This window comes from Mobula hypostoma, chromosome 3 (genome assembly GCF_963921235.1).
Source record: "Mobula hypostoma chromosome 3, sMobHyp1.1, whole genome shotgun sequence".
NCBI lineage: Eukaryota > Metazoa > Chordata > Chondrichthyes > Myliobatiformes > Myliobatidae > Mobula > Mobula hypostoma.
In genome coordinates, this window is record NC_086099.1 from 151,859,673 (window position 1) to 151,880,478 (window position 20,806).

At 40.1% G+C, this 20,806-nt stretch overlaps 1 protein-coding gene across 5 annotated transcripts in view; it reads right to left on the reverse strand.

Moving 5' to 3' along the window:
* The window catches only part of invs (inversin), a 269,090-nt gene that overhangs the window by 62,617 nt on the left and 185,667 nt on the right, over positions 1-20,806 (reverse strand). For all 5 annotated transcript variants that reach the window (XM_063043885.1, XM_063043890.1, XM_063043889.1 and 2 more), the window contains 2 exons: positions 15,187-15,293; positions 4,751-4,960 (listed from right to left, as the gene is read on the reverse strand). In XM_063043885.1, coding sequence (XP_062899955.1) covers positions 4,751-4,960; positions 15,187-15,293 — 317 coding nt within the window. The remainder of the gene's footprint in view (positions 1-4,750; positions 4,961-15,186; positions 15,294-20,806) is intronic.

Below are 20,806 nucleotides of genomic sequence, written 5' to 3' on the forward strand. Positions count from 1 at the left end.
AGCACAGATTAGTCAGGAAAGTCAAATCCCCATGGGAGATTTGCTAATTCATTCAGTGGGGAAAGTAAAGGACTATGGGTGTTAAGAATTGTAAATAATGTAAGATGGTGTACAGAGATGTTCCACAAGGCTCTGAGTTAGTAGCATTGCTTTCCATAGTTTGGCCAGAAATGTACGGACTATAATTTAAAAGTTGGTTGATGACACGAAAATTTGCACCACGTTTGAAAGGAGAACAACTGGAAGCTAGAGAATGATAAAAAAAAGTACTGCTCATAAGTAAAAATAAGGCAAAAGGAATCCAACCAGACAAAGTGTGAAGTAATACATTATAAAATAGACACACAAATATGATTAATGCGAATGTACTGAATGTAAAGAAACTGATGGATCATGGCAATAAATGCAGACTGAATCCTGAGGATAACAGGAAAGAAGGTAGTTAAACCAGCATACAAGATACTTGCCTATATTAATTGATGGGGGTCATGCTGAAATTTTGAAAAAATTATGGTCTGCTTCATAGATAACACCATAGGCCAAGGGTTCCCAACCTTCTTTATGCCATGGAGCAGTACCATTAAGCAAGGGGTTCGGGAACCCCTGCAGTAGGCACACTGCAAATGTATGTACGGGTTCAACACTGGAATCATAAAGTCAAGAGATAGCTCTTGTTGCAACTTTTTAGCTTGGTGCGGAAATTCATACATTGATGGTACAGCATCCTATGGAGAAAATAAATGTATCATGTCTGCTGCTTTGATACCACCATTGTTGAATATAACAGCCGAATATTCAAAGATTACCATCCTCAAATGTGAGTGGAATCAATGGCACTCTAGATCATTAGGAAGACTGTAATTCTGGCAAAACTACTTGCTTGACCTGACTGCAGCTGGCTGAGAAGAGAAAAAAGAGTTTTCAACCTTCTTAAAATAAACAGCTTCTGTATCACTTGTGTGTGTTGCCAGTATGAAAACTGGGTAAGCTGGACAAAACTCCAACTCCAACATGGGAGGTACTTGTGTATTGGTGGATCTTACCTGTACAACCAGTGTAAAAGAGATCCTCACACTTCCATGAGTGCAACTACTGGTGAATAAAGTGGTATAGCCAATGAAGGCCACGGGCAAGTGCCTCCTGCATTGCTCACCTCAAAAATAGATGTAGCACTCTGCTCTCAGAGGAATATGTACAACTTCACAATGACCATTTTCAATTTTCCCACAGCCTACTCTCACAGGTTGGCCAGGTCTGCATACTCTCCTCTCATTTTCCCTGTTATTCTGCACTCTGCAAAGTACAGCTACCAAAGTTTCTCTAGTCATGAAGCAACTACAATGCTGTGTAAAACTTTTAGTCTGCACAAACCTCATTAATTCCAGGTACATCATTCCTTGCAGTTTGGAAACTACATTAACCAATACATTTGTACCAATGAAGCAGCACCTAAATTGTATGCAGGTCATGATCGCTTTACGACAAGCAGTTAGAAGTGCAAATTTGGGGAAATGTGGGGTGTCCATCCTCCTGTTAAATCCTTGTTCACCTGTTCATGGCAACATGCTGAACACATGGCTGTAACTGCATGGTTGCAATCCAATTTGACAATACAAAACAACACTGCTAGTTAACAGGCACCATGATCTGCCTACTATGAACGTTCAGGTGCTAGCTTTGCACTTGCTAAATCCTCACCAACTTTCTTTGACAATGTGCTGACCTACATTGGAAATGCATAAAAACCACTGGCTTCCACAATGCTCACAAGTTGTGCTATACAACTGAGCTTTGTAGCACCACACATTGCACCAGAAAAAAATGTGGATGGTGTGGAGAGGGTATTGAAGTTTGAGATGATACCTTGTAAAATAATGTGTGAAGATATCAAAATGAACCAAGGAGGAAAATTATATGGAAAGCCAATGAAATTTCAGAACAAAACAAAATGTTACATGATTGTCATGCTTTAGCAAATTTGTTGGTTTTCCAAATTTCTTTTACAAGCACCAGGATTCCCCTGACTTCAACATGTAGATAGCAAACTGTTGCATTTTTGGATTATCTAGTGTATCGAACAGTTGTAACGTCCAAGATGTTTTTTGCAATTATGAACATGGGAGATATATTTCCAAATGGAGGAAGAAAGTAAGACAAACCATTATCCTAAAATAATCCTATGAATACCTATTACAGCACAGAAGTGGAAATCACAAATTTTGAATTTTAAATTTGCTAAATGACACATACAGTTCCTGTACTATGACAGGTATTTTACACTGTAATTATAATGCTACAAGTGGCCTGGATTTTGCTGTAACAAACAATGGAAAGCACAACTAAATCTTTGGACAGTACCATATGTTTCAATTTTAATTGTGCAATTATACAGAAATTTAAATGTTCTTTCTTTTTTCATTTTATTACCTTCTAGGTTATTTGCCAATCTCATTAGGAGGACACCTGAGTCCTCAAGCTTGTGCTGTCAAATGTGCTCCAGTCTTACCTGCTCAAAGACATTATTTATTGTGCTAGAGAAAACAGAGGCACAGTTAATATAGGAACTACTGATGTAAGTAAGGAACAGCCTTCAAATGTCTTCTACTGAATGTACTGATACTCAAAGGAGTAATTTTATAAAAAAAATTACATGGTGCAGCTGCAAAAGCAACAATCACTCTATGAAAAACAGCAGCTGTAATGTCACAGCTCACAGCCACATTAATGACTGGGAAACAGATTACTATATTTATATGAAACCATGAATGATTCCTCAACATCTATATGTATGTGAAGACATTTGTTTAATACTAGGGCAGAACAAATGAGACATGACCATGAAGCATTCAGAAATCAGAAAGCCAACGTATAAGGGAACAAAGAGACAACAGCGATAAAGGCCTATGTTACTTAACTCCATGACATGTCAAAATCCTAAGGCATGTCACTGATGAAATCAGGGCAAGGGTGATCAATGGTCTACAGAGAGGAAAATAAACCAGGTGCTGAAGAGAAATCATTGATACTGGGAAATGATAGATGAATGGTGCAGGCATTAGAATGTCTGGATCTTAGAGTTAAGGTACTTGGCACCACTGAAAAGCAGATGTCTTCTGTATCAGACTTATACACAGACCATGGCATGTCCCTGTTGGATCCCAATTTCAACAAAAATGGTTATGGTCACATTTGATAGGCTGTAACCATCTACCATGTAATATCATTGTATGTAAAGAATATAACACTCGTTTTTGAAATTCTTCCACCTGTTCTTCCTTATGTGTTCACTTATTCTGAATAAAGGTATAGCAAATCTATGGCTTGACGCCCTGTGTGGCTTTTCAACCACAAGAGATCCCTTGCAGAAGGCACCCTTCAGGACAACGGAGTGATCAATACCTCTGCTGCCCAGCTTGGAAAAGAATGTCACCAGTCAACTGAATGGAAATACGGTGGATTCTGGTTAATAGGGGCAGCCATTTTTTTAGGACAACTCTTAAAGATCAAAAACTAATCGAAAAAATTGCTGGAGTTCCCCTCATTTATTTGGGACACTATGCTGCTTAATTGGGGCAGGACACTGTTGCTGAACAGTTTCTAACTAGTAGCAGTCGTGAGCACTTGCATTAGGCACCATACTGTGCTCAGAGTGAACAATTTTTAAATACCGTCATTTTCGTGTATTTGTGTTCAAAAAGCAGTGATTTTTGTCACTGATAGTTGGTGTAAATAAACGTTAAGATAATTCAGAACTGTTTTGCTCACTGTGGTTTCAAGGATTCAAGCTTGGAGATGCCAGAAACAGCTGGGAGTGAAAACAAAACAATTTTATTACTTCAACAACTTAGAAACTACGAAGAATTTGAAGGCATCGATAATCATCTGGAATGTTACAATGAAAATTTGGAGGATGCAATCGTCAAAAGCTTTGTATGAAGGCAGTCCATTGTCTGCACTGCTTTTGTTCATTTAGTCAATTAAAAGAACATGGCAGCGTACACTGGATGAATTCCTCCATCAATAATTATTAGGAAATAATACAAAACTTTACGGTACTACAGTACCATTGGTGGTGTTCTCATTTGTTCGGTATTTTACTGAAATACTTAATTTGTTACTCAGTTTGTCTTTTATTTGCACCTTTTTTACTACTTCCATGAAACTCTGGCTGTTTGCAGCAGCCGCTTAATTGAGCCAAAATGTACCAGTCCCGATGTATCGCAATTAACTGTAATCCACTGTATTATCCTTTCACCATTTAAAGCACAACCTTATCTAACTTTTGAGGAATAATTTATTATCTTGTTACTAGCCATATTAAAACTTATTGTCCCTGAACTGAGCAAGCAGATAAGAGTCAGGCACATTAATATGTCTGGAGTCACATATAGATCATACAGCAGTTATGGTAAGGTAACAGATTTCCTTCTCTGAAAGATATTAATAAATCTATTTTTTTAACACAGCAATCCAGTTATTTCATGCTGACCATTACTGAAACTAGCTTTCATTTTAAATAACACATTTATTTGACTGCATGTATTTAAACAAACAGCTACCATACTGGGATTCAAACTTAAGCCTCTGGATCACGGATGGAACTCTGGTTGCTAGTCCACTAACTTAACCAGTACAGTATGCTACTGTACCTCTATGTCTCTGCACTCTTGCCTCCTTTTGCTGATATGTATATATTTTTTAACCTCATAGCATGAAATTTGAACATACTACTATGAGGCATAACACTCACTTGGCAGCATCCTTTCGAAGTTGTTCATGTTTCATGAGAAGATTTTTTCTTTCTTGGAAAGCCTTACGAACCAGATAACCCTTATAAACAGCCTGGACTTTGGAAGCAGCAATGTCCTGAATGGCAGCAATAGAGAGCGCTCCATGTTCCAGCATATACTGGATTACCTCCTGATGTTCTCCAAGCAGGGCATAATCAAGAGGAGTGAACCTGAAAAAATACAACAGCAGAGTAAGCATTTTTAAAATCTAAGACTCAAAATCTTATTAAATTTTACATTATATGTAGACAGATTCTTGGTCACTGCTCACAAATTCCATCTACTAGTCCTGGTTGAAGTAGTTAATTTTCAGACATGTTGTCAGTACTAACTAAGGAAATGTCTTTAAATGGTACTAAAATCAAACTACAGTAGGAACTCTGCGAATCAAACAGCATCAGTGGTGTGGGAGGGGGCGGTGCTGGGTGGGGAAGGAATTTTCCACCTTGCAGGTTAAAACCCTGCATCTGCATTGTCTTGTCCCTCATCTTTAAATAGTATTCTGAAAGTGAATTGGAAAAAAAACATTTATTGAGATTGTAAGCGCTGGTCCATTGCTTGAAGAGCTTACTTCTAGCAGCACATTTGGTCCCCTTTCTCTTAAGAATTCAGCCACCTACACAATAGCTTCAAAAATCATCAGAAAGAGTTATTGAGCGTGTCTTGTCTTGCTTGATCCACAGTCAATTACAGAAGACTAGAAGCAACACAGCTTCAAAATAATTTAACCTAAGAGCGAAACGGAGAAGAGACAGAGAGAAACACAAAGGGAAGGAATTAAGAAAAAGATAAGGGTATAAAGGAAATGATCAGAGAGTGAGGGAGGAGGGCTGGAGTCAAGACAACAAAGGAAAAGGGAGAGATGGAAAGGAATGCAGAAGAGAAAAGAGAAAATCGTAGAAGCAAATATGAGATACACTTTCAGACTATCTGCTTATTAAGTTTAGTTTTAAGATAGATAGATCCTTTTTTGATCCCAAAGGAAATTACAGTGTTACAGTAGCACTAGAAGTGCACAGATATACAAATATTAGAAGAGAAGGAAGAAAGAATAAAAAATAAGTTACCTGAAACAGTCTAACAGGAGGGGATCACCACTTCCTCAGCTTTAAGTTGACTCATTATAGAGCCTAATGGCTAAGGGTAAGAATGACCTCATATAGCGCTCTTTGGAGCACTGCAGTTGTCTTAGTCTATCACTAAAAGTGATTCTCTGTTCAGCCAAGGTAGTATGCAGACGGTAAGAAACAGTGTCCAGAATTGACAGGATTTTCCATAGGGTCATTTGTTCTACCACAGCCTCCAGTGTGTCCAGTTTGACTCCTATAACAGAGCCAGCCTTTCTAATCAGTTTATTGAGCCTGTTGGTACCACCCGTGTTGCTGCCATTGCCCCAGCACACCACTGCATAGAAGACTGTACAGGCGATAACAGACTAGTAGAACATGTGAAGGAGAGGCCTGCACACTCCAAAGGACCTCAGTCTCCTCAGAAAGTAGAGGCAACTTTGGCCCTTCTTGTTGGTGCTCCACTCAAGTCTGTCATCCAGGTGCATCCCCAGGTACTTGAAGGTCCTCACCACATTCAAATCCTCACCATCAATAGTAACAGGGAGCAATGCAGGCTTAGCTTTCCTAAAGCCCATTACCATCTCCTTTGTCTTACTGGCACAGTGGTGTCAAGAAAATAACCTCTCCCTCAATGTTGCAAAACCAAAGGAGCTGGTTGTGGACTACAGGAGGAATGGAGACAGGCTAACCCCTTTTTGACATCAATGGATCTGGGGTTGAGAGGGTGAACAGCTTCAAGTTCCTGAGTATAAACATCACCAAGGATCTCACATGGTCTGCATATACTGGCTGTGTGGTGAAAAAGGCATAACAGTGCCTCTTTCACCCCAGATAGTTGAAGAAGTTTGGTATGGGCCCCCAGATTCTAAGAACTTTCTACAGGAGCACAATTGAGAGCATCCTGACTGGCTACATCACTGCCTGGTGAGGGAACTGTACATCCCTCAATCGCAGGACTCTGTAGAGAGGGGTGCGGACAGCTCAGCGCATCTGTAGATGTGAACTTCCCACTATTCAAGACATTTACAAAGACAGGTGTGTAAAAAGGGCCTGAAGAATCATTGGGGTTCAGAGTCACCCCAACCACAGACTGTTCCAGCTACTACTATCTAGGAAATGGTACAGCAGCATGAAAGCCAGGACCAAGAGGCTCCGGAACAGCTTCTTCCACCAGGCCATCAGGCTGATTAATTCACGCTGATACAATTGTATTTCTATATTATACTGACTGTCCTGTTGTACATACTATTTATTATAAATGACTATAAATCACACATTGCACATTTAGACAGAGACATAATGTAAAGATTATTACTCCTCATATATAAGAAGGATGTAAGTAATAATCAATTCAATTCAATTCAAAGTTGAGCTGCAGATGATTCAGCTTGCACCATTGACAAATAACAGAAACATTAAGAACTTGTTCCTAAAGTTATGGGTGATTCATGCCTGATGTGTTTCTCTTCAATGCAAATGCTGGTCAAAAATAAGTGGAAGGTTTAAGAGGTGTTTAGACAAGCACACGAACAAACAGGTGGGATTAGTGAATGGTCAGGATAGATATCATGGGCCAAAGGACCTGTTCCCACGCTGTTCTGTTCTGTGTTCTAATGAAAAAGGATAATCAAAGGCAAAAGACTGTGTTTGCTGAAAACCTGAATAAAAACAGAAGACTCTGGAATAAGTCACTATCTCTGCACAAGAAATAAAGTTTAAGTGACTTGTAATTCAGCATTCAGTATTGTGGCTGAGATTTGAAAGAAACTTAATCGCCTGCAGTTACTTATTTTCTTTCTGAAAAGATATTTTATTCAAATAAATTTAAGGCTCCTCATTCAGTGACTGAAGGGTATGCTGCAAACTGATCAGTTTGCTCAAAGAAGCACGGGAGGCAGAAGTACAAGGCCTCTCAATGTCATAAGTTCTCCAGTCTGAAGAACCTTTTTTTTTTGTTTTTGCCTCTCTCTGACAATTTAGTTCAATGGAAAACTCAACAGCAATTGTTACAAATCTTTGTTATTTTGCTTAAAAGATAATGTACAACCAGATTTTACTGTGTCATTTATGCCAGCCAATTATTAGGTACTGCACTGAATCCAGCTCAACAAAATTCCACAGAAAATTGCATTAAATTTGTACGTCGTCATCGTTGATAACATCAACCTGCTTAAGTGCTCAGGACTCCTTAGGAAACCATTTTTTTCACTAGTTATACATGCACAAAATTATCTATCACTTCCATGCCATTGCAAGCAACATGATTAAAATCTTGGCTGAGTAATTAATGTTTTATTTGAGTACTGCAGTGCAAAACATACTAAACATCAAGAAAACCTCCTACAAAAGTGGTAGTCTGCTGTTTTCTTACTTCCAGAGTACTGCATCAAGTACACTCTCATTTTTTTCTGCTACAGTATTACCACACAAATTATAACCATCTGAGTGGTAACCTAATGCTAGGAGTACTACGGGTCGGGGTGATGAACTTAGAGCATGGATCAATACATGAAACTATGATACTATGACAATTGCAGAGACTTATTTGAGGGAGGGTTCCGAAGGTTGTCACAGCCGGGTGGGAGGGGGGTGGGTAGTGGGGATAAGCTCTCATTACCTAATAAATGCTCCCAATGGTGCAGGTCTCAAATAACCTCTGACAACCAAGGCCAGCTCTTGGGCTTCAGGTGTGGCTTCGTTTCTAAGCTCAATGGAACCATTTCTACTGGCAGAAAAAGGGGCAAAAGCAAGAAAACGATGCTTTAAAGCCAATCGTTTCGGGCAGATGGGGCTCACCCACTGTGTTTGGCAGCACATCTAGAAGGAAAACTGATCTCAAACTCCGCTGCCTTGTGGCTATGCGCATTTATGGAGAAGGTTTTGGGAGTAAACTCTGAGGAAAAATCCAGAGCTGGAGTCCCTAAGGCAAGCCTATGTTAAATTTACCAGTGACTGGCAACTCCTGCAACGCCGCTGGTGCTAAACTGTATCGGTCATTGCCATTCCTTTGGATTCATCAGCTGAGTGGAGAGGAGGACCCTACTGCATGGGCAACAGCTTGTTCTTCATATCATATTACCCTGGCTTGCATATTGACTTTGACGCAGACTGCTAGAATGCAACATCCACGGTCGACCCTGACCACAGGAGGACCTCATGGTTGAGAGAGAAAGACAGGGCTGGATACTTAATGTTCCAGGGATTCAATGTTTTAGAAAAGCCACAGAGGGAATTAAAAATGTGGGGGGAGTTTCAATATTATTTTGGCCAAAGGGCCTGTTTCCAGGCCGTATAACCAGAATGAAGAATCTATGGGTAGAAACCTTAACCCTTCCTCCATTCACCTTAAACTGATGTCTTCCGGTACTGGCCACTTCTGCTCTGGGGAGAAAGTGCTAACTGACTACTCTATCTATAATTGAATTGACTTTATTTCTTACATCCTTCACATACATAAGGAGTAAAAATCTTCACATTGTGTTTCCGTCTAAATGTGCAATGTGCAACCACAGTGATTTATAATAATTTATAATAAATAGAACGGTCAATGTAATATAGAGGACACTCAAATCAGCGTGAGTTAATAGGTCTGATGGCCTGGTGGAAGAAGCTGTCCTGGAGCCTGTAGGTCCTGGCTTTTATGCTGCAGTACCATTTCCCGGATGGTAGAAGCTGGAATAGATTGTGGTTGGGGTGACTCGGGTCCCCAATGATCCTTCGGGCCCCTTTTAACACACCTGTCTTTGTAAATGTCTGAATCATGGGAAGTTCATAACTACACCACTCTCTGCAGAATCCTGCGATTAAGAGAGGTACAGTTCCCAGGCAGTGATGCAGCCAGTCAGGATGCTCTTAATTGTGCCCCTGTAGCACAGTGTGTAATAGGATTCTGGAGGCTGCAATAGTTCAATCTAAAACCAGTGTATTATGCCTAAACAATGTAGTCTACAATGGGATGAGGGAGGATTTGGCTAGTGTAGACTGGGAACACAAACTATATGGTGGTACGGTTGAGGAACAGTGGAAGACTTTCAAGGAGATTTTTCACAGTGCTCAACAAAGGTATATTCCAGTTAAAAGCAAGGACAGTAAGGGTGGGGAGTGCCAGCCTTGGGTAACTAAGGAAATAAAAGAAAGCATCAAACTAAAACCTTGTGCATACAAAGTGGCCAACAGTAGTGGGAAACTGGAAAATTGGGAAAACTTTAAAAAGCAACGAAGAACACTAAGTAAGCAATAAAGAAAGGGAAGCTAGATTATGAAAATAAACTAGCACAAAATATAAAAGCAGATAGTAAAAGATTCTATAATTATATAAAGCAGAAAAGGGTGGCTAAAGTGAACATATGTCCCTTGGAGAGCGAGAAGGGGGAATTGATATTGGATAATGAGAGATTGTGGTATGTTGAACACCAGGTGAATGAGTAGTCTTTGGGGTACTACAAATCTGTGTCTTTATTGATGCTTTGCTGCATGCTCGAGCGCTTGGTGGAGGATGCAGATGCGTTTTTTTGCTGGTGGGGGAGGGGGGTTGTTGCTTTGCTGCTGCTTACGTGTGGGAGGGGCAGTTGGGGGGCTTTGGGGTTCTAACATTTATTCTTTGGGGCAGTCAGTTTTCGTGGATGTTTGCGAAGAAAGAGAATTTCAGGGTGTATATTGTATACATTTCTCTGACATTAAATGTACCCATTGAATGACTACTTTGTGCCAGTCTTCACAGTGGAGGATACGTCTAACATGCTAAAGAGAGATGTTATAGATGAGATAGGAAGTAAGGACCTGGATACCATAGCTATCACTAAAGAGGTAGTGGGACTGATGATAGATAAGTCCCCTGGTTCTGATGGAATGCATCCCAGGGTACTGAAAGAAATGACAGAAGTTATAGTAGAGGCTTTAGTGATAATTTACCAAAATTCTGGGCAGGTCCCGGTGGATTAGAAGACGGCGAATGTCACACCACTGTTCAAAAAAGGATGTAGGCAAAAGGCAGGTAATTATAGGCCAGTTAGTTTAATATCTGTAGTTCGGAAAATGCTTGAAATTATCATTAAAGAAGAAATAGTGAGGCATCTGGAAAGAAATGGATCCATCAGGCAGACGCAGCATTGATTCAGCAAAGGCAGGTCCTGTTTAACAAACACACTGGGGTTCTCTGAGGATATAATGAGCGCAGTGGATAGAGGGGAACAGATGGATATTATTTACTTGGGAGTTCCAGAAGGCATTTGATAAGGTGCCGCATAAAAGACTTATCCATAAAATAAGGATGCATAGAGCTCGGGGTGATGTATTAGTATGGATAGAGAATTGGTTAACTAATAGAAAGTACAGGACCCAATCACAACACAAAAGAGCAGAAATGTGTTTTCTGATTTCTACATTCATCTCAACTTTAGCGGAGCTGAATTTCAGAAACAGAAGAGTATCTGCATAAAATGTAGAACTTAAACAGTAAGCACAGTATGGGCCCTTCAGACAATGATGTAGCGACAATCCTTTAAACTACTCTAAGAACAATCTAACCCTTCCCTCCCACATAGCCCTCTACTTTTCTTTCATTCACATAGCGATACAAGAGCCACTTAGATGTCCCTAATGTATCTGTCTCTACCACCACCCCTGGCAGTGTGTTCCATGTACCTACCACTCTCTGTGTAAAAAAATGATGTTTGATATGTTGTCTATACTTTCCTCCAAACATCCTCAGGTATGCCCCCTCATACTAGCCATTTCTGCCCTGCAAAAAGGTTTCTGGCTAACCATTCAATCTATGCCTCATATCGTCTTATACACCTCTATCATGTCACCTCTCATCTTCTTTTCAACTTGCTCAATCTATACTCATAAAGACATGGTTTCTAATCCAGACAACATCCTAGTAAATCTCTTCTGCATCCTCTCTAAAACTTTGACATCCTTCCTATTCTGAGGTGATGAGAACTGAATACAATACTCAAGTGTGGTCTACCCAGAGGTATATAGAGCAGCAAAATTACTTCATCAATTTGAGTGACAAATTCGAGGGATCTATGTATGTGAACCCCAGCATCCCTCTGTTCATCCACATGGTTCAGAACCCTGCCATTAACCCTGTATTCTGCCTTTAAGTTCAATCTTTCAAACTAAATCACTTCACACTTTTCTGAATTGATTCTGCCGCTTCTTAGGCCAGCTCTGCATATGCTTCTATATCACATATTTAGTCCAGTGACCAACACAGAATTTCTACCCCTTATCTTTAAATGCAACACACAAGTCTCATGTAAATAATCAGCAACCTTAAATAATATCAATGTTTTGAGGATTGAGTGGTTACTGGATTATGGGCAAAAAGCATTGTTCTTAAAATTATTTATATTACAAGCTAGCTAATACCTGATGATCTAACAAACAACTTATTGTTATTTATAATCAGTTATTGTTTTGAAAGCTGGGGGGAAGTTGTCATCAGTTTGCTGAGGTTGACCAAACCACATAACAAGGCTCTCTGTTACTGAATTAATGCCGAAATCATAACTTTGAAAACTTCCTTCTGATTGTGGCACAGTGGTCCAATCTGAGGGACTGTTCTCCATCCACTCCAACAGCCAGCTGCTGATAGGTAGCAGATATTAGGGTTATGGAAACAGGCCCTTTGGCCCAACTGATGCTGACTAAGATCCTCATCTAGGCTAATCCCATTTGCTTGTATTTCGCTCATATCCCTCTAAACCTTTCTTTTCCATGGATCAGTCCAAGTACCTTTTTATGTGGTTAATGTACCTGCCTCAGGCAGCTTACACCATATAATAACCACCCACTGGGTGAAAAGGGTGTCCCTCAGGTTCCTATTAAATCTCTCTCCTCTCACTTTAAACCACTGCCCTCTAGATATATGGTATTAGATTATGAAATGCACAATAAAATCTACTAACTAGAAGCTTAATTAACTGATCAAATTATATATTATAACCTATTCTAATATGTTTTATTTACTCACATTGCTCCAAATCACGTAAGTGCAATTATGAACAAAGCATGGCAATGGTTGAAGTTAGAAGTTTGTGAAGATTTGCTGCGACATCTAATACTTTGACAAACTTCTAAAGACGTGTAGTTGAGAGTATATTGACTGGTTGCATCACAGCCTGGTATGGAAACACCAAAGCCCTTGAATAGAAAATCCTATAAAAATTAGTGGATACAGCCCAGTCCATCATGGTAGAGCCCTCCCTCCCCACCATTGGGCACATCTATACAAAGCGCTGTCACAGGAAAGCAGCATCCATCATTAAGGTCCCCCACCACCCAAGTCATGCTCTGTTCTCACTGCTGCCGTCAGGAAGAAGGTACAGGACCCTTGGGGCTCACAGTTCAAGAACAGTTATTACCACTCAGCCATCAGGCTCTTGAGTCAGTGGGGATAAATTCAGCTTCACTCACCCCATCACCGAACTGTTCCCACATCCCATGGACTCTCTTCATCTCATGTTCTCGACATTTATCGCTTATTTATTATTATTATCTTTCTCTCTCTTTTGTATTTGCACAGTCTATTGTCTTTTGCACACAGGCTGTCTGTCCACCTTGTTGGGTGTAGTCTTTCAGTGACTCTATTACGGTTCTTGAATTTGCTAACTATGCCCGCAAAGAAAACAAATCTCAGGGTTGTATATACTCACATATATGTACTTTGATAATAAATTTACTTTGAACTTTGAACCCTCTCTCCTTCTGCTACCTACACAAATTAAGTTGGGTCAAACCAGTCGTGTGGACTGGCAGGCGGTGCTAACTCCAGGTGCTTAAAGGCTTACTTGTTGCTGATGGAGTGGGTGTAAACATGACTTCGAAATCCAGCTTTAAAAGACTGAGTTAATGTTGTCAGATTCCAAATCATGGCAAAGAATGTGGTTAATGAGAGACACATAATTTTTGAGGCAGTTTGAAAGATCAGGTAGATTGATTAATTTCACTAGCTGTGGAAACAAGAAACTAGAACAAAACCAAGGAAGGAGAAAATCAATACATGCCACTTTTCTATGTGAAACGAGCAGCACAAAGCAAAGGTATGATCAAAGACGCAGCCTGCAGCTCAATTTAAATTGAGTGCAGGCTGTCACTTGCACGAAGCCAGTGAGGTGTGAACACCAGTTGATCATCAACAAAGCACCAGCAGCGTTCTTGTCCGGACATGAGCTTCTGATTCCAGAAAATCCCTTCCTCAGCTCCAAAATGAGGCTTTTTGACAGCTGATGGAAAGGTACTCCCATCAGGCACTGAGACATTCTGTTTTCTTGTAAATGACTTCTCTTAAATAAAATGCTGCATAACCTAGAGGTCCTCCTGCATTTTGTGTGTATAACAAACTTGTGAATAGTTTTTTGTATAATTCAAGTGATGTGGCTAAGCATTTAACTGGCCATCCTTAATTGTCCTTGAAAAGGTGGTGGGGAGCTTGAAGCATTGCAGTCTTTGAGATGCGGGTACATGCATAATGCTGTTACCAAGAAGAATTCCAGGACTCCTGCTGACGATAAAGGAACACCAATACATTTCCATGGCGTGCGGCTTGCAGGGAGGGCAACCTTCAGGCCGTGATGCCTCTGCTGCCTTTGTCCCTCTAACCAGCAGATGCTGTGGGTTTGGAACACAATGTCTAAAGCAGTCTCAGTGAGTTCCTGCAGCGCATCATGTGTAAGCTGTAGTCTGCTGCTACAGTGTATCAGGAGTGGGGTAAATGGATGGTTGAGGATGAGGCTGACTATCGAGCAGCCTGCTACGTTCTGTGAGGTGTCAAATGACCTGAGTATTATTGAAGCTGCGCTCACCCAGACAAAGCTACCCAGTCAGTATTCCGTCACACTCCTGACTTAAGCCTTGTAGATGGTGAGGATTCAAAGCGTCTAACCTGCTTTTGTAGCCACAATGTATATATTGCTATCCAGTTCAGTTTCTGGTCAATGGAAACCTCCAGTGTATTAATAGCTGGAGATTCAGTGATGGCAATACCATTAAATGTCAGAAGAATTTCCTCATGATGGATATGATCATTGACTGACACTAGTGTGGTGCAAATGTTACTTTTATGCTGTAATAACACACACCACAAATTAGATGTTTAAAAAACTCAAAGTTGTTTAATAAGTTATGTTGCCAACCAGCAGAGGTAGGTGTGATATGGATTTAAATAATAAGAAAGTGAGCTGAAATAATACATCATAATGTGATGGGAGTATTTGTCTAACTCCAAAATGGCACCAAGAATAAATATGATATTTTTCTGCTATTAAGCATTATTAAATAACCTACTAGCAGGAAATTCAAGAGATTTCATATTTTACCTTTCTTCATTTGTCTCCATGTGATTAGGAAAGGCATTATAATTTAACAAAAGCTTCACAGCATCCAGGTAACCATTGTTGCAGGACCAATGTAGTGCCGTTCGTCCCTGAAATTAAGGATAAGAGCTGGATGTTATTTATGTGACATTGACACTGTTTTGAGCTGGAGAATTGGAGACAGTTTTCCCCCAAAAAAATGTCAATGATTTTAACATTCCTGGCAACCTCACACCTTGAATCATATTTTGATGGTAAATTTTCACTTCCATTGCTTCTGGTGAATGTTTACTTTGCAGGATGGTGAATAAGTGTTGAGCATGAATACCTGTCGACGTATCAGACCATTGCTCTGCCATTTAGGAAGATTGTTCAAAATGACATGTGGCCTACACCAGCAAGAAGAGACAAGAAAATGAATTCCTGGCCTTTCTCATTATTTCATTTACCTATATCTTTGGGCAGTCAAATAAATCATACTGATATTGTAGCTAGAATCATAGTCCACAGCCTGCAGCATGAATGACCTAAGCTACACCAAACAAGTGCAATTTTTTTCCTCACAGAGAACTAAACAGGAAAATTCATCTTGGAAGCAGTATCGTGATCTATTTTAAAATGTAACCTCACTGCTTCATCGCATACTACAAATAAAACATAAAAATATCAGTCATATTTATTTTAAAAATTTAACTATTCCCTGGCTCTGTGCTTTTGCACCAATGTAACTGCTTCTGTAAAAGTCTCAGCAAATCTAAATTCATTTCTTCCCTTAGTCTTGTATTTGAACCTGGCTGAGCCCACAGAGAATGAGACTGGAGAATAATTAATGGAAACAGCAAAATGGCCAATGAATTAAACAGGCACCTTGCATTATAAAGGCTATAAGTAGCATCCTAATAAAGGTATAAATTTTAGATACAACTTCTTTGTTGAAGAATTGATTTCTTCACAAAGCAGGAAGAGGGAGACAGAAAATCTGGCTGAGTAGTGCCTCTCACCCAATGTCAGCAAGACCAAGGAGCTGATTATTGACTTCAGGAGGAGAAAACCAGAGGTCCATGAGCCAGTCCTCACTGGGTATCAGAGGTGGACAGGGTCAACAACTTTAAATTCCTAGGTGTTATCATCTCAAAGGAATGAATCATATCTTGGGCCCAGAACGCAAGTACAATTACGAGAAAGCACAGCAGCACCTCCACTTTCTTAGGATTTGTGAAGATTCGGCATGATAATCTACAACTTTGACTAACTTCTACTGATGTGTGATGGAAAGTATATTGACTGGTTGCATCATAATCTGGCATGGAAACACCAGTGCCCTTGAACAGAAAATCCTGCAAAAAGTAGTGGATAAGACCCAGTTCATCACTCCCTCCCTACCACTGAGCACATGTACACAGAGCATTGTTGCAGGGAAGCAGCATCATCATCCAGGACACCCACCACCCAGGTAATGCTTTGTTCTTACTGCTGCCATCAGGACTTACACCAGCAAGTTCAGCAACAGTTATTACCCCTCAACCATCAGGCTCTTGAACCAGAGGGGATAACTTCACTCACCCTCATCACTGAATTGTTCCCACAACCTATTGTCTCACTTTCGAGGACTCTTCGTTTTGTGTTCATGATATTTATTGCTTATTTATAGTATTTATTATTATTATTCCTTTTTAATCTTCTTTTTGTTTTTTGCACGCTGGTTGTCCGGCCTGTAGGTGCAGTCTTTCATTGATTCTATGTTGGTTATTGGATTTATTGCATATGCCCGCAAGAAAATGAATCTCAGGGTTGTATATGGTGACATATATGTACTCTGATAATAAATCGACTTTGAACCTTAAAGGTAATCAGGAAAAGTCACTGTGCTATATAACTGTAAAGTAACATGTTTGGCAGATAAAATACGTGCTATACTTCAATTTCCAGAAAGTACTTAATTAGGTGTCAAGTCAAAGGTTTTTGTGGAAAATAAGTGCTCATGAAATAAAGTACCTGGTAGAGATGTAAATTTGGCTGTTGAACAGGAAAGACATAAAGGATCTTTTCATTGGCAGGATGTAAAGAGTGCGTGCCACAGATATTGGCATTTGAGTTCCAACCTTTTACAATGACTATAAACAACTTCAATCTAACTGAGCTACAAGATCATCTACCCAACCTGTACACTGCACACATTCAAATAAAACACCATCAGTCCTGTATTCACCCCTGTTCATTTCAATTTTGTCTCTGTGTTGCCTGAGGTTAAATTCTTATCCATTTCTTAACTTTTTAACCTTATTCTTTATTCTGAATTTAGTAACTCCTGCACTCCCCTTACTTTTCCAAACTCAGAATCAGGTTTAATACTGTTACGTAACCGGCAACAATGAATATCAATCCAGTCAGGTTATATAAAAACAACCAAACATTTATTAAACATGGATAAACAATAAAAAACAAATGAAAACCTTATCTGGAAGTTAACCGCTATGCGGCCGTTCAACAAATCGTCACTCGGCACTGGTTCCTAAAGCGAAAAATTCGAAAACAGTTCTTAAAGCGGTAAAGTCAAACACAGTTCTTAAAACGGTAAATTCGAAAGTCCAACAGATTTATACATTCAATTGGGAGAGACTTCTCTGGAGAAGGATTTCTTCATAGACGCGACTTTCCTGTTGGTTCTGTCCAAAGGATTCACGATGAAGGAAATAAATGGCTTAAAACAACTGACCTTAATTTCTAGAGAGCACCTTGCATGAACTTCCTTGCTCTTTTGGCAAGAGTTATCTCGATTCAGGTTGCTACTTCTTCAATGAAGACTCAATAAGATCGACCCTTTATTAAACTGCCCAACGATACCAAATTCTCTTAATCCTTTATGTCCTGTACTTCGATAAAGTCTTCACTCTCCAATACTACTGAAAAGGTACATCAACAAATCTAGCAGAAATTGCCAGTCCAGCACTATTGTACCTTGCAACAGAATGTAACACTCCATTTTAAAAATGAAACTGCATCATAAAACAAATACGCAACCAGAATGGAGACACTGACGAACGTTCTAGCTGGAAAACTAAAAACTAACTACGTCACCAGAGGTCTTCCCTTTTATACCTGTGGTGAACATGTCATCACGTGACCTCACGTTGGTGGGAAAATTACATCAGGTGACCTCCAAAAGACCATTACATCATTCTCACAAGATCTCCTTGAGGTATGTAACAATATCACTAGCCTATGTCATGAAATTTGTTGTTTTGTGTCAGCACTACATTGCAATACACAGTAATAAAAACTATAAATTACGATAAGTATATAAAAAATTAAATAAGTAGTGCAAAAAGAGAGGGTAAAAAAAATACCGAGGAAGTGTTCATAGATTTATTGTCCATTCAGAAATCTGATAGCAGGGAGGAAGAAGCTGTTCCTGAAATAGTGAGCGCGTGTCTTCAGGCTCCTGTATCTCCCCCTGGTATGTCCTGCATAATGGGGTCCTTAATGACAGATGCCACCTTTTTGAAGCAACACCTTTTGAAGGTGTCCTGGATGCTGGGGAGGCTAGTGCCTACGATGGAGTTGGCAGAGTTTACAGCTTTCTGAGGCTTTTTCCAATCCTGTGCAGTGGCTCACCTATACCTGATGATGATGCACAGGGATAATCCCACAGTACATCTGTAGAAACTTGTGAGTATCTTTGGTGACATACCAATTCTCCCCACGTTCCTAATGAAGTAGAGCCGCTATGATGCCTTCTTTGTAATTGTATCAATGTTTGGCCCAGGATAGATCCTCAGAGGTATTGACACCCAGGAACTTGAAAATGCTCATCCTTTCCATTTCTGATCTCTTGATGAAGTCTATTGTATGTCCCCTCGAGTTACTTTTCCTGAAGTCTACAATTAATTCCTTAGTCCTTCTAACGTTGAGTGCAAGTTTGTTGTGACACCACTCAACCAACTGACCTACCTCTCTCCTGCACGCCACATCTTCACCATCTGAAATTCTGCCAACGATAGTTGTGTCATTGGCAAATTTATATATGGTGTTTGAGCTGTGCCTAGCCACACAATCGTGGCTGTAGAGAGAGCAGAGTATTGGGTTAAGCACGCATCCTTATATGTACCAGTGTTGATTGTCAATGAGGAGGAGATGTTATTTTCTGTCCACACCGACTGTGGTCTTCCAGTGAGGAAGTCATGGATCCAGTTGCAGAGGGAAGTATCGAGGCCTAGGTTGTAGAGCTTTTTGAATATTGTGGAGATCATTCTAACTGGTTGCATCATCATCAGGTATGGAAGGATCGGAAAAAGCTGCAGAAAATTGCAGATTCGGTCAGCTCCGTCATAGACACCAGCCTTCACAGCTTCGAGGGGCCCTTCAAAAGGGGATACCTCGAAAAGGTGGCATCCATTATTAAGGAGCCCGATCCTCCAGGCCATGCCCTCTTCTCATTGCTACCACCAAGGAGGAGATACCAGAGCCTGAAGACACACACACACACAATTTCAGGAACAGCTTATTCCTCTCCACCATCAGATTTCTGAATAGATAATAGACCCATGAACACCAGCTCACTACAGTTTTTCTTTATTATTGTTCCCCTTTTGAATTCCTTATTTAATATACAATATTATAATTTATAGTTTTTGTTCGTTATATATAGCAATGTACTGCTGCCACAAAACAGTACATTTCATGACATTTTCCAGTGATATTAAACCTGATTCTGATTCTGCTATGTTGACACCGGAACCTGTGGTATTAGTTGCGGGCTGCTCCCAGCACATCCATTGTGTGTGTTGGTTGTTAACCCAAACAAATCATTTCACTGCATGTTTCAATGTACATGTGATAAATAAATCTGAATCGGAATCTGCTTAAGCAATTCCTTTCAAACAAGAATGACTTGCTTATCCTCTGGTTTTATGGGTTCTTCAGAAGCAACACCACACTCTTTGCCTAACAGTTCTTACTGTCTCGTCTCCGTGGCTATCCCTCGAGGTTGAGGATGATGGTCTTTGTTCCATTGATCTATTTATGGGCTCCCAAGTGGCTTATGAGTCCAATCTTGGCTTTGAAAGTTCTTCCACATTCAGGACAGGTAGTTCCAGATGGAAGATCGGGCTTTGGTAGCTGCTGCCTCTCTTTTCCTCTTCTTCTCTTTTCTTCTAATTCTGCACATCTGTTGGCTTCGAAAGTTGCTGTTTTTTCTCGGATGATGGCCTGCCAGAGTTTCCTGTCCTTGGCATTGGTCTCCCAATTGTTGATGTCGATGTTACATTTCTTCACGTTGGCTTTTAAAATGTCTTTGAATCTCTTCTGTTGTCCGCCTCTTTTACGTTTGCCTTCTTTAAGCTGGGAGTAGAAGACTGGTTTGGGCAGACATTTGTCTTTCATCCGAACAACATGACCGCTCCATCTTAGTTGGTTCTTGATGACCTAGGCTTCAATACTTGTTGTTTTTGCTTCATTTAGCATGCTGACGTTGGTTCTTCTATCTTCCCAGCTGATATTTAAGATGTTTCGAAGACAGCGTTGATGGAACTTTTCAAGTGCCTTCAGATGTTGTCGGTATGTTGTCCAGGTTTCTGATGCATACAGGAGCGCTGGGATCACCACTACTTTGTACACTAACATT